This window comes from Macaca mulatta, chromosome X, assembly GCF_049350105.2.
Source record: "Macaca mulatta isolate MMU2019108-1 chromosome X, T2T-MMU8v2.0, whole genome shotgun sequence".
Classification (NCBI taxonomy): Eukaryota; Metazoa; Chordata; class Mammalia; order Primates; family Cercopithecidae; genus Macaca; species Macaca mulatta.
Genome location: NC_133426.1, coordinates 107548577 through 107563186, shown reverse-complemented (window position 1 = coordinate 107563186; position 14610 = coordinate 107548577). Strand labels below are relative to the sequence as shown.

The 14610-nt window shown below is 38.0% G+C and overlaps 1 protein-coding gene across 10 annotated transcripts in view; it reads left to right on the top strand.

Annotated features, from left to right (window-relative positions):
- SYTL4 (synaptotagmin like 4) overlaps window positions 1-14610 on the top strand; it is a 55749-nt gene that overhangs the window by 22903 nt on the left and 18236 nt on the right. For 9 of the 10 annotated variants that reach the window (XM_077989171.1, XM_028842251.2, XM_077989167.1 and 6 more), the window contains 4 exons: window positions 5541-5720; window positions 5975-6190; window positions 6320-6429; window positions 6650-6752. In XM_077989171.1, the coding sequence (XP_077845297.1) occupies window positions 5611-5720; window positions 5975-6190; window positions 6320-6429; window positions 6650-6752 (539 nt within the window). In that variant the 5' untranslated portion in view covers window positions 5541-5610. Of the gene's footprint in view, window positions 1-2582; window positions 2662-5540; window positions 5721-5974; window positions 6191-6319; window positions 6430-6649; window positions 6753-14610 lie in introns of all 10 variants that reach the window. The other variant, XM_077989168.1, reaches the window with a different exon arrangement.

Sequence of the window (14610 nt, the reverse complement as noted above, 5' to 3'; positions counted from 1 at the left end):
CTTTCATATTTTCCTTTTTGAATTTCTAGAGAACATTAGATGCCATACTATGGGGATGGTAGTGAGGTAGGAGGCAGGTTTTTTCTCTAAGATGTTAAGGATAGATTTAGTACCATTATGATCTCTTCTTTGACATGTGGGTTATTTAGAAGTGTCTTTTTAAATTTTCAAAAAGTATCATGATAAGAAATTATCATATTTTAAATTGGTTTCTTATTTAATTTCCTCGAAGTCAGAGACTGGTCTGTATGGGAAGGAATTTTTTTAAATTATGGAGACTTGCATTACAGCCTAGTACATGGTCAGTTTTGGGGGTAAATATTCTATATGTGCTTGAAAATAATGTAATTCCTCAGTTGGATATATAAATTTTTCGTATTTCCATTAAATCAAGCTCATTTTGTTGTTCAACTTGTCTATATATTTACTAGTTTTTATCTGTTCGTACCATTCATAATTGCAACAACAAAGAGGTATATGTTAACCTCTCATTTTGATGGTCGATTTTTCGATTTCTCTCTCTTGTTCCTTTGTATATTTAGTGATGTTTTATTAGTGGATGCATGTTTATTCTCTCTATGTAGTGATCTTATCTATCCTTTATAATGCTTTTATTATCTTTTTTACTTTTAGATATTAATGTAGCTACCTCAGCTTTCTTTTGGCTAGCACCTGGTTTATCTTTTCCCATCTTTTTACTTTCAATTTTCCCTTCAATTTATGTTTTAGATGTGTCTCTCATAAATGGCACATAACTGGGTTTTTTCCTTTTATCCAGTCTGTTAATCCCTGTATTTCAAAGGGTGAATTTTGCTCATATATGAGTTTCATATTCATTGATATACTTGAACTTGTTTTTACCATTTTACCTTTTGTTTTCTCTTTGTCTCAATTTTTTCTGCACTTACCTTTGTCTTCTTGCCTTTTAATTTTTGTTCTTAATTTGTTTTCTTCTCCTTGTTACTGATTCTGCAAGATCCCATTGCAAACAAGCTGGCTGTTAACAGGGTTAGTGTTGGAAACAACAGCAACCTATGGTGGAAGGTGGGGCTTGGGGTGGGATATGGCTTTTCTGAAAGGAGTCAGATTGGCAAGTGATGGGGAAGAGGAGGCAGGGAGCTGATAGAGTCCATGGCTGATGGTCTTATAAAAATCTTTTTACAAGTATAAGACTGGCATGTCTGATGGGACTTGAGGGAAGGGAAGTGGGAGTGTGAGATGAATGAAGGCTTAAATAGAACCCAAAGGGACTAGGTAAAGGAATTGAACAGGCATAAGTAACAGGATTTATGGGTGACAGTGAGGGTTCAGCTGAGGTTGTAGACCAGGAATTATGTAGAACCTGGGTATGGGAGCAGACAAGGCAGGCTAGAGCATTAGCACAGGTTTGGGATTTTCATGGGCAGTTGTGGCAGAGGGATGAAGGTATACGGATATGGAAGGTACTGGTGAGAGTGGTTCAAATGTTGAGCCATCTGGAATCCAGGATGGGTATGGAGGGAAGATAGATCAGCAGAAGGCAAGTGGACCAAGAGACAACGTGGAGCTCAAGAGACTGTGGTCTTGATAAGGTTGAAGAACAGATACAGTGAGAGTGAGCTGTGGTTGGAAAGTGGGAATTCTTGAATTTAAGATTTCAGAGGGGGCAGTTCTGGTTGGTCAGGTCCATAATGAAAAAGAAAGGGAAGATGTACAATGTTGGTAGTTCCATTTTCTTAAGATACTATCTTCAAGGATCTTCTTACTTCCCTGGATTTTGATATTACTTGGTCTCATTATTATGCCAACATGCCTTTCTCATCACAGTATTCTGCTGCCTCTCCACAGGCACCAGTTTTTTAATCTGCTATGGTTCTCATTTCTAGTGTGCCTGTGCTATCCTTGCTTTTTAGCTGACAGGTAACTGATAATACCTCTTTTATCCAGGAGCCACTGATTTTTTCACACAGTGTTTCAGCCGTAATCACACATATGGGAATTCATTTCCACAATGCTTTTGATTTGTCTGTTTAGTATTTTATAGTTGCTTTGGTTATAATTCTGCCTAGACTGAGCCTGTAGAGCACCAACTCTAGTGTCAGATTTTCTGGGCTTGAATCTCTGCAATTTCACTTACTTGCTCTTTATTCTTGGGCAAGTTGGCCTAACCTCTTCTGAATCCTCATCTATACAATGGGGTAATAATAGTCACTCACTCTTGGTGTTGTGACAAGGATTAAATTAGTTAATATATGTAAGGTACTTGTTTGGCATATAGTCGATTCTCAATAAAGGATACTGTTGGGGTGACAATGACAGTGATCGCAATATTGGCAGCATATGCAAAATTACATACCAGATATTGCATTAAGTGCTAGGGCAGATACAGAGGAGAAGATTGAAAAAGTCCTTGTTTTCACGGAGGGTATATATTCTCCTTGGTGATAAGAACTAAGAAGACTTCCTCAAGACTAAGAAAGGGTGTGTGAAAGAGGCTTAACATCTTATAGTTCGATAAAGACCAGGAAATATACAAGTTGAGGAAATATTGCAGGAACCTGTATAGCTTTGCCGTGTTGTTTATTTTCTCCACTGTCTTGTAGGGAATTAGTAAAAAAAGAAAAATAAAAAATAAAAAAGTGAAAGGGGCCTGTTGTGTAGTTTCAAAGGAGAGGAGAGAAGGTAAGTGTGATTCTCATTTCCTTTTTCACTCTCTGTCTACCCTGGGCTCTTTGACTCCCATGACTACCAAATGTATATTTTCAGATACAGTTTTTCTTCCTGAGGTCCAGCCCTGTGTCTCCAACTATTTCCTGGGCCCAGTTACTTGGATATCAAGTATGCAACACTAACTTAATAGGGTTAAAACAAAATTTTTTGCCTTACTTCCAAACCTGTTTCTTTCATTCTATCTCCTGTCGCTATGAGGGCTGTCACTAGCCAGTCAGTTGTTTAATCCAGATATGTGAACTAGGCATCTTTGACTTCACCTTCTTCATCCTCTCTGCTCAGTCAGTCTCCCTATTCTGTCAATTCTACTTCTCAAACCTATTCTGTTTTTTCTTGCTGCCCGGCTAAGGCCTTTATCATTGTACTCCAAACATTGTGATTGGCCCTTTAATACACATTATTTAATTTTTTAAACAACGTTTGAGGTGGGTCGTTTTGTAGATGAGAAACGAAAGGGTCAGAAATAAAATGACTTCTGCTGGGCACGGTGGCTCTGCCTCTAGTTCCAGCTCCTTGGGAGGCTGAGGCAGGAGGATCGCTTGAGCCCAGGAATTTGAGTCCAGGCTGGGCAACATAGTGAAACTCTGTCTCTAAAAATGAAAAATAAAATGAAATGAAAAATAAAATGACTGGTCTAATTATTTAGATTCACAGTTAGTAAATCTAGGTTGTTTTTTGCTGGAGTGTTGTAATAATATCTCTGCCTCATTTGCATTGTTTTCTTTTTTGAGATATAAATGGAAGATATGTATAAAAACAAATTAGAACTATATAAAGTAAAAAGTGAAAGTTACCCCTTCCCAATTCTACTCACCAAGGGAAACCAATGATAGCAGATTTTTTTCTAGACCTTTCTCTTTGCATATACAAATATTTAGATAAATTCTTTATACAAGATCTTTTTTTATTGTCCTACAACTACTTTTTCACTCATGGCCATATTTTTATGTCAATATGTGTGTATCTACTACATTTTTAATAGCAACATAATGTTCCATTATGTGGACGTATTGTTTTGTTTAATGATTCCTCTGTTAAATAACTGTTTCTGTTCTTAAAAATAATGTTGCAGTAATAGTCTTGTGCATATAATCTTGCTTGTGCATTTGTATGAATATTTCTATTAGGTAGATTCTTAGAAGTCATATTGCTTGGTTAAGTAGTATACTTATTTTAAATGTATGTACTACCAAATTGTCCTCTGATTTGTCCTCTAAATCGGTCTTTCATATTATAGCTAGAGCAATATAGCTATAATATGTCTTTGTGAAATGAATTTCATCATGTGATTTCCCAGAATCAAAAAGCAACATCAGAGATGTTTGATGGATTTCTATTGTCTATGCAGTAAGTTTTAAGATTAAAAAAAATTTCTTCCAGACAGGATCTTGCTCTGTTGCCCAGGCTAGAGTGGGCCACACGTGATGGTGTGATCTTGGCTCACTGTAATCTCAACCTCACCGGTTCAAACAATCCTCCCACTTCAGCCTCTCGAGTAGCTGGGAATGCAGGTGTGAACTTTCACACCCAGCTGAGTTTTGATTTTTCTTTTTGTAGAGACTGAGTCTCCCTGTGTTGCCCAGGCTGATCTCCCTGTGTTGCCCAAGCGATCCTCCTGCCTCAGCCTTCCGAAGTGCTGGGATTACAGATGAGAGCCTCCATGCTGAGCCAAAATTCTTAAAAATTTTTTAAAAGTTTTTAAGAGTTATACAGGAAGGGGAGCATCACACACTGGGTCCTATTGTGGGGAGGGGGTAGCGGGGAGGGATAGCATTAGGAGATATACCTAATGTAAATGACGAGTTAATGGATGCAGCACACCAACATGGCACATGTATACATATGTAACAAACCTGCACGTTGTGCACATGTACCCTAGAACTTAAAGTATAATAATAATTAAAAAAAAGAGTTATATAATCTGGGCCCAAACTATCTTTCCTACCATTCTTTCCTACCAGGAAATTTGTCCTCTAATAAGGCAAAATCCACCTCTTCTGTAAAATTTCCCATGTACGCTGCTGTCTTTCCTCTCTCTATGCAAGATAGAATGAGTTACTTTCTTTCCTAAGTTCTCATAGCACTTAATTTATAATCCCTCTGATAGCACTTAATGCGTTGTACTGTATTTATGTGTGTCTGTCTCCCCTGCTACTCTGTGATTTTCGTAAGGGTAGGAACTGTGCCTTACTCATCTTTGTATCCCCAGCACTTTACAGAATGCCTGTCAGAGTAGTGCTCAACAAGTATTCATGAATTTGGGAAAGATATCCTGGAGGTAGTGCTAGAGTACTAGTATGATAAGAACTTTGAGAGATAGAGTAGGTGATGGAAGTTTTGAAGCATAGCAGAAAGCTGACTGACTCCTGGGAGAATGGAAGCTGGTCAGGAATAGAGAACTGGGCCAAAACTGTCAGGAGCCTTCATGTGCTTTTCTTCTTCACTGCAGAGACCAGTTGCCTGGTTATTTGGGTTAATAGGCTTGAGATTTGAGAACATTTAAAGTATTAAAAATTGGATGATTGAGGACTCACTTGGTGGAGGGGGAGATTGACTCAGCTGTTCTATGTTCTTTCCAGACTAAGATGCATATACTGAATAACCAGTCCTTTTCCCAGAGTCATGAATAACTTTTTCTTTCTGAAAAATCAAGGACTCTTCATTTTCAGGGCATGATTCGGATGGGAGTAGGAAGAGTAAATAGGTCAGATACTTCTACTTTGTCTCTTTAGCTTGGCTCAAGGGGAAAGTAACCTATTGAAAGGGTTTAGGGCTGTGGACCTATTCTTGAGTAAATCATCTGTGTGAAATTAGTTCTTTTGTCATTTCAGGCAACTCTGGTAGCTCTCCTTGTCTGGTTGTTTTGAAGAAAGAAGAGTAGAAGAAAAAGTTGAATAAATCATGTCGGAGTTACTGGACCTTTCTTTTCTGTCTGAGGAAGAAAAGGATTTGATTCTCAGTGTTCTACAGCGAGATGAGGAGGTCCGGAAGGCAGATGAGAAAAGGATTAAGTAAGAGTTCCCCAAAACGAATAGGGTCCCAGGCCTTTGACCAATGATGTCTGGGCTTTTCCTTATGTCTCCCACCTGACTTTCATAGGAATTTGTATATGTGATGTTTACCACTACATATTGGGTCATGTTGGGCTCTGAGTTTGTTGCTTCCACAGAACCAAATAGTCTCACTCTGTTTACCTTTCAACCCCTCTCCATCCAATCTATGCATATCCTGAATCCACTTATGCTTCTTTTTTGGGTCTTGGCAGGCGACTAAAGAATGAGTTACTGGAGATAAAAAGGAAAGGAGCCAAGAGGGGCAGCCAACACTACAGTGATCGGACCTGTGCCCGGTGCCAGGAGAGCCTGGGCCGTTTGAGTCCCAAAACCAATACTTGTCGGGGTTGTAATCACCTGGTGTGTCGGGACTGCCGCATACAGGAAAGCAATGGTACCTGGAGGTGCAAGGTGTGCGCCAAGGAAATGTGAGTGTCACCTATGGCTGAATAGAGAGCAGATGAGGCCCTGGTTGTGGTGAGAATTTCTTTCCTTAGCCTTTATTAGACAAGAACCATTCTTTATCCATCTATTCGTTTTCTTTTATTTCTTCCCAGAGAGTTGAAGAAAGCAACTGGGGACTGGTTTTATGACCAGAAAGTGAATCGTTTTGCTTACCGCACAGGTAGTGAGCTAATCAGGATGTCCCTGCGCCACAAACCTGCAGGTACTGGACCTGTCTAGAGATGGTTCTTGGTATGGAATCCTAGTGTATTCTGACTGGTGGCATCTTAAATCCATGGGCTCAGCCAGTTTGTGGAGAATCAAAGATTGTATTGTCATCCCTTCTGCAAGCATGGTGTACTTCAGGGGATTTGCTATGAGGGTTGTTTCCTTTTTTTCCTACTCATAACCACCACCCTGGCATACTTTTGTTTGTCTTGAAGTGAGTAAAAGAGAGACAGTGGGACAGTCCCTCCTTCATCAGACACAGATGGGTGACATCTGGCCAGGAAGAAAGATCATTCAGGAGCGGCAGAGGGAGCCCAGGTAAGAATCAAGTAATTGTTTAAAGAAATGCTTACAATATCCCTTTAATTCTTTTACTATTCTTTTTACTTCTTCTGTTTATAAAATAATAGATGTTTATTATAGGAAAACTTGAGAAGTACAGAAAATAGTAAAGGAGGGAAAAAATCATTCCTAATCCCACTGCTTATATGTAGACATTAACATTTTGGTATATTCACTTAGTTCTTTATTTTTTATAGTTTGCAGTCAGCTTTCTCAAGTTGAATAGTTTGTTCTTTATAAGAACAATTTGAAGACAAATAAAAATAACGCATACTCATTATTAAGCAACAAATCACTCACATTCCTACTACCCCAGTTTTCACATTATGTGGAAATTATTTCATGTATCTTCTATGTATATACATAACGGGTTGACTGGATGGAAAAACTGAAAAATCCTTTTAATATTGGATCATAGTATAATAAATTAAAATCATCCTGTGTAATTTAACAGAATAAAACACCAAAATAAAATGAAAGAATAGCTCATCTTCAGACAAATGTTTTTTTAAAGTAAAAGATATTAGTTGTTAACATTCCTCTAAGCTTAAGAAAAAATATTATGAAAGCCATTGAGCAGTTGGCCACTTTTTTCGTGGATTTTTTTTAGGTAACAGCCTTATTGAGATATAATTCACATACTATACAATTTGCCCGTTTTTTGTATACAATGCAATAGTTTTTAGTCTATTCACTGAGTTGTGCAACCATCCCCTGAATCAATTTCAGAAAATTTTCATCACCTCAAAAAAAAAAAAAAAACCCTTTACCCTTTTAGCTATCACCCTCTCCGATCCTTAAGCAATCACTGGTCTACTTTCTGTCTCTATATATTTGCCTATCCTGGGTATTTCATGTCAATGGAATCATACAGTATATGGTCCTTTTTGACTGGCCTCTTTCACTTAACATTAACGTTTTCAAGGTTCATCCATGTCATAGCATGTATGAGAACTTCATTCCTTTTTATAGTCAAATAATACCCATGATATGTATTTATCACATTTTATCTGTTCATCTGTTGAAGAACATTTGGATTGTTTCTACTTTTTGGTTATTAAGAGTAACGCTGGGCCGGGCGCGGTGGCTCACGCCTGTAATCCCATCACTTTGGGAGGCCAAGGTGGGTGGATCACGAGATCAGGAGATCAAGACCATCCCGGCCAACATGTTGAAACCCCATCTCTACTAAAATACAAAAAAAAAAAAAAAAAAAGCCAGATGTGGTGGTATGCGCCTGTAGTCCCAGCTACTTGGGAGGCTGAGGCAGGGGAGTTGCTTGAACCCGGGAGGCAGAGGTTGTAGTGAGCCGAGATCGCACCATTGCACTCTAGCCTGGCAATAGAGTGAGACTCCATCTCAAAAAAAAAAAAAAAAAAGTAATACTGCTATGAACTTTCATTAAAGGTTTTGTGTGGATGTATGTTTTCTTTTCTTTTCTTTTCTTTTCTTTTCTTTCCTTTTCTTTTTTGAGACGGAGTTTTGCTCTTGTCACCCAGACTGGAGTGCAGTGGCACCATCTTGGCTCACTGCAACTTTCACCTCCTGGGTTCAAGCAGTTCTCCTGCCTCAGCCTCTCAAGTAGCTGGGATTACAGGCACGTACCACCAAGCCCAGCTAATTTTCGTATTTTTAGTAGAGACGAGGTTTCACCATGTTGGCCAGGCTGGTCTCGAATTCCTGACTTCAAGTGATCCACCCGCCTTGGTATCCCAAAATGTTGGGATTACAGGTGTGAGCCACCATGCCTGGCCTGTTTTCATTTTTCTAAGATAGATACTTTGGAGTTAGTGGTCATTTAAAATATCTACCTGTTTCAATATTTAACATTATCAGTGGATGCTTTACTGTGAAAGAGGAAGCAGTTAGCTTTCTTACATTTCCCTCCAGTTATTTTCTTCCATCCCCACTATTTGTTACTCAAATTATTTTTCGTTTGTCAGGGTTTATAATATTTACATTCTCTTATATAACCATAAATCATCTGTTTGTTTTATCTGTTTGTTTCCTTTTAGTTTTATACTTAAAAGGATTGTATGCTTACAACCAGGCCTTATACCACAGCTTCTCTATTTCTGATTTATTTCTTGGTTTTCTGGATTTCATCATTGAGGAGTTCCTTCAAGAAGAGCTTGCAGGTGCTATATTTATTGTATTCTTACATGTTAAGAATGTCTGCCAGGTGCCTTTATACTTGAGTGGTATCTTGGCTGGATATTATATTCTTGAGCCACGTTTTCTTTCCCTCAGAATGTTGTAGACATTGTTCCATTGTCTTCTTCCATTGAATGTAACTGTGAATAAGTCTGAGGACACCTTGACTCTTGTTTTTCTTTCTTATGGATGAAAGAGAGAGAGAGAGAGAGAGAGAGAGAGATTAGACTTGCCTGAAAATTTTCTTTTCTTTTTCTTGAAGTTTAGTAATTTAACAAGATTATAACTCAATGGTGATCATTCTGTATCATTTTCCCCTATATGTGATATACCCTTGATGAGTTCTTTCTTCATTGCTGGAAAATTTTTCTGTATCATATCTCTGAACTCTTTTTCTTTCTGTTTTATTAGTTAAGTTCTCCACCTCAGAGATACTGGATTTTCTTATCCTCTATTTTTGTCATTTTCTTTTATTAGTGAATGGAATCGGAAAAATGGTGAAAGCAGCTAACTGTGATTAGCCCAACCCATTCCTCCATGCTATTAATTTGGTTTTCAGTTTATTTCCCTTCCCATGCCCCTTTTCCCTTCCCTTCCTTACTTTTTGCTGCTTCTAATTTAATTATTTGAGTAAATTATTTAGGTTTCGATTTGTTCTTTGCTCTAATCTTCTTTCTCTTATTTTGTTTTATCATCTTGTATTTGAATTCTTGCACTTTATTGAATTTATATTATTAGTTCCCCTGTAGTGTAAAGCACTCACATGAAACCTACTTGTTTTACTAGGGTTAATTCTTCTCCAGACATGGTTCTTCGGTTCTTCATCCATCTTGCAAATTATTTTCATTTCTCTCCACCCCATGGCTATTTATATATCTGCCAGACTATTTTACTTCATTTCACTCAACTTTAATATGGGAAGTTTTCTCTGTATCTTTTGTTTCCTCTGATACAGTGTATGTGAATTCTTCTGCTCACCTCAACTTGAAACAATTTATCTTTTCCCCATTCCCAGCTGTACTTTAGTTTAAGGACTGAATATTGCTTTTTATATTTCCTTCCTTGTAACCTGAAGGGGTGGGTGCAAAAGGCAACTTGGGGTCCTGAGTTTTGGTCTCTTGAAATTCTCTTAAATGTCCTGGTTCAGTGCTTACTTGTCCCAGATCTGGGTTAATCCCTTAGCTCATACCAGTGCCCTGGGAGATGACATTTTGCAGCAGTCTTGTCTGTCTCTGTTGGGGTTCTACAGTGGTACCTGGGGCTATAAATCTTGAAGACTTCTGTTTTTCTTGACTACTCACTCACTTAATCTGCAAATTGCTACATTGGAAGGGATTACTTAAGGAGCTTTGCTGAATTAAATCTTCTGTTTTCATAGGCATGACTTTTTGAAATCTGTGACTTGAGGCTTTATTTTTGACTCATTTGATTGTGGCGGTGAATTTTTAGCTTTTGTATGGTGTGTGTGTTTTTTCCACAAACTTTCACTCACCCAAAGGGAAATGACTTTATCATGTTTCATATGATTGTTGAAAAACAGTATAGAAATGTATAAAGTAAGTCCTCCAGTAACCTCACTGCTTCTTCCTCAGATAATTATCGTTAATAGTTGTGAATAGTTTTGGCATATGGACTACCAAACTGTCTAAATATACATATATGGGTTGGGTTCCTAAGTTTTTAATTTCTTATTTTTTAAAAAAGGATGATCCTATATACATGTTAAGTGAAAAAAAGTGAAAGAAAAAGAACTTTAAAAACTCAATAATATAGACAATCCCATAGAAAATGCACAAAATATTTGAATAGACATTTCACCAAAGACAATATAGAGATGTCAGATAAGCACATGAAAAGATGCTCAACACCTTTAGTCATTAAATAAATTTGAACTAAAAATCACAATAAGATACTACTACATACCCACTAGAATGACTAAAATTAAAAAGACTAACCATGCCAATTGTTGGTGAGGATGTAAAACAACTGGATTTAAAAAATTTTTTCTTTTCTACATTTCCTCCTTGCTATTATAAACAACTAGAATTCTTGTACACTGCTGGTGGGAATGTACAATGGCATAGCTAATTTGAAAAGCAGTTAGCAGTATTTTAAAAAGTTTGTTGTGCACCTACCTTGTGATGAAGTCATTTCATTCCTGGGTATTTACTTAAGAGAAGGGAAAATGTATGTTTGTACAGAGACTTCTACGTGAATGTTTATGGCAGCTTTGTTTGTAATAGCCCAACCCTGGAAATAACCCAAATGTCCATCAGGAGGTGAATGGATAACCGATTTGTTTATATGATGGAATACTACTCAGCAGTGGAAAAAATGAACTATTGATACATGCAACAACATGAATGAATCTCAAAACAATCATGCTGAGTGAAAGAAGCCAAGCAGTAAAGAGTACATACTGTATATGGTTCTGTTTGTATAAAAATCTAGAAAATACAAACTAGAAAGCAGTGACAGAAAGCAGATCAACACTTACAGGAAGGGTGGGAGGGATTAGAAAGGGGCAGGAGGAAACCTTTGGGAGTGATAGATATGCTCATTAACTTAATTCTGGTGATAGTTTCGCAGATATCTACATTTGTCAAAATGTCACGTTGCACACTTGAACGTGTGCAGCTTATTTTTGTCAGTTATTACTCAAAGTGTAAAAGAAAAGAATTGTAGAAAGATATAACATGAACATCTTTCTGTGTCAGCACCAAGGATCTGTTTCATTCTTTTGACATCTGTATGATGTTTCATTGTATATATGGACTGTGATTTTTATCTGCACAGCCTTGGATGAGTGACTCATCTGTTCCAGGTGATGAGGCCCCCTTTTTTCTTTGTGAGTTAGGGATAACAATGGCTTTTATTTGCTGAACCTGATTAACACATCTGACATCATCAGTCAGAATGTAATTTCTGAAACCTACTGCTTCTGGTTGTCTGTGATCTCTTGTCTCATTGGACCCAGAAGACTCTTATTTATCCTAAACATGAAAACAGATTAAGTGACCATAAATGATCTTTCCCATGAAATTATGGAGCCTCAGAGATAATTTAATTCAACCACTTTATTTTTGCAGAAAAGAAAGCAGGATAAGTGATTTACCTGAGATCATACAGATAGTTAGAGCCCAGGGCTCCCATCTCTTAGTCTATTTTTTACTGCACAGATGTCAAATAATTGCTTTTTTGCCCTTGGGTTGTTTGTATTAGCTCGGATTGGTATGTATTAATCTTTTGGAAAAAAATACAAGCAAAAAACACTCTCCATGGGCCATCGTTAAAAGTACCTCGCTGGAGGAATGGTTCTGCTTGGGTTTTTTTGGTGGGGGTGGGGTTGGGGGCAAAAGGGGAAAAAGGACAATTCTAAAGTAAAAAGTGAAATCAAGCCCCCCTGCTATGTCTCGTACTATACAGCTAATACATCTTTCAAGGAATGACCGACATTTCACCTCTTGCAAGTCCTAGGATTTCAACCCTGCTGTCTGTTTTCACAGAACTATTTCAAACATCATGTGCCAACTTGGAGAGTTTATTCGTTACTGGCTAAGACATTATATATTTTGGTTACTTCATCTTTGTGCATCTATTTGTTTGTTTGTTTGACAAATATCTATGGATGCCTACTATGTGTCAGGCATTGTTTTAGACCCTGAGATACACTGGTGAATACAAGGCCCCTTGTTTGTGGGGCTTAGATTTCTGGGGTGGGAGATAAACAGATAGTCAAGTAAATGTATGGTATTTCAGATGTTGACAAGTGCTGTGGAGAAAATGAAGTAGACCAAAGGTATAGGGAGTGCCAGGAATGAATGTGTGTACATATACTGTTTTCTTTAGGATAGCCAGGGCAAGTCTTAACAAGGTAACATTTGAGCAAAGATATGAAACAAATGAGGGAGCAAACCCTTAGGGTATCTGGGGGAAGAGCATGTAGATAGGCAAAGAAGGAGGTATAAAGATCCTAGGATGAGTTTTTGTTTGGCACTTTTGAGTAATCTGAAACTGAGTGAGCAAGAGAGGCTGAGGAAGGAGATGAGGACAGAGATGGGGTGAGAAGCAGATCATGTTAAGACTTTGGTGGCACTTGTAAGCATTCTGTCTTTTACTCCAAGTAAGAAGGATGGCTCTGAGGGACACAGCCTTATTTTGTCTTCTTTTAAAAAATGGAGGTAAAATTCACATAACATGAAATCATTTTACCAATTTTAAAGTATAAAGTTCTGTGATTGTTAGTACTTTCAGAATGTTGTGCAACCATCACCATGATCTAATTTCAGAACATTTTCACCATCCCAAATAGAAACCCAATAGCCATTAAGTAGTCACCTCCATTTACCCCAGCCCCTAATCTGCTTTCTGTCTTGATGGATTTGCCTAATCTAGACATTTCATATAAATGCAGTAATGCAATATGTGGCCTTTTGTGTTTGGCTTCTTTCAATTAGCATAATGATTTCAAAGTTCATCCATGTTGCAGCATGTATCAGAACTTCATTGTCTTTTATTGATGAATAATCCATTATATGAATGTACCACATTTTGTTTGTCTAGTCATGCATTGATGGACATTTAGGGCATTTTCACCTTTTGGCTATTAGGAATAATGCTGCTATGAACATTCATGTAACATTTTTGTGTGGACATATATTGTTCAGTTCTGTTGGGTAGGTATCCAGGAGTGGAATTGCTGGGTCATATGATAGTTTTATGTCTGAAAAGCTCATTTTGGCTGTTGAGGGAAAGCCAAAGCCAAGGGAAGAAGCAAGATTAGTTAGGAGGCTACTGCAACCATCCAAGAGCTAGATGACAGTGGTTTGGACCAGAGTAATGGCAGTGGAGCAGTGAGAACAGATCAGAGTCTAGGTATACATTGAAGAGGATTTGCTGAAAGATTTGATTTGTATTGTGAGAAAAAAAAGGAGTAACAGATGATTTTTAGCATTTTTGACTTGAGAGATGAAAGAAGGGAATTGCCATTTGATGAGACAGAGCAAAGAGCAGTTTTGGGGGGAAGATTAGGGCTTTGGTTTTGGGCTCGCTGTGTTTGAGACATCCACATGGAGACATTGAGTAGGCCATTGGGAAAACAAGTCTGGAGTTTGAGTAAGAGATAAATTTGAGACCGGGCATGATGGCTTACGCCTGTAATCCCAGCACTTTGGGAGGCTGAGGCAGATGGATCACCTGAGGTCAGGAGTTCAAGATCAGCCTGGCCAACATGGTGAAACCCTGTCTCTACTAAAAATACAAAAATTAGCCAGGCATGGTGGCACAAGCCTGTAATCCCAGTTACTCAAGAGGCTGAGGCAGGAGATCGCTTGAACCCAGGAGGTAGAGGTTGTAGTGAGCCGAGATTGTGCCACTGCGCTCCAGCCTGGGTGACAGAGACTCCATCTCAAAAAACATAAAAAATAAGTAAAAATACATATATTTGAGTTATTAGTTTATTGAGGATATTTAAAGCCATGAGACTAGATGAGATCATTTAGGAATAATTCTAGATAGAGAGGAGGAGCAGCCCGAGGAAGAAGTTTGGACATAATCTAAATATTAGAGGTCTATGGGAGAAGCAGCAGCCAGTGAGGTTGGAGGAGGAAACCAGGAGAATGTGGTGTCCTGGGAGCCAAGGGAAGTTATTTGAGATATTTGAGGAAGAATGGATTTTTTT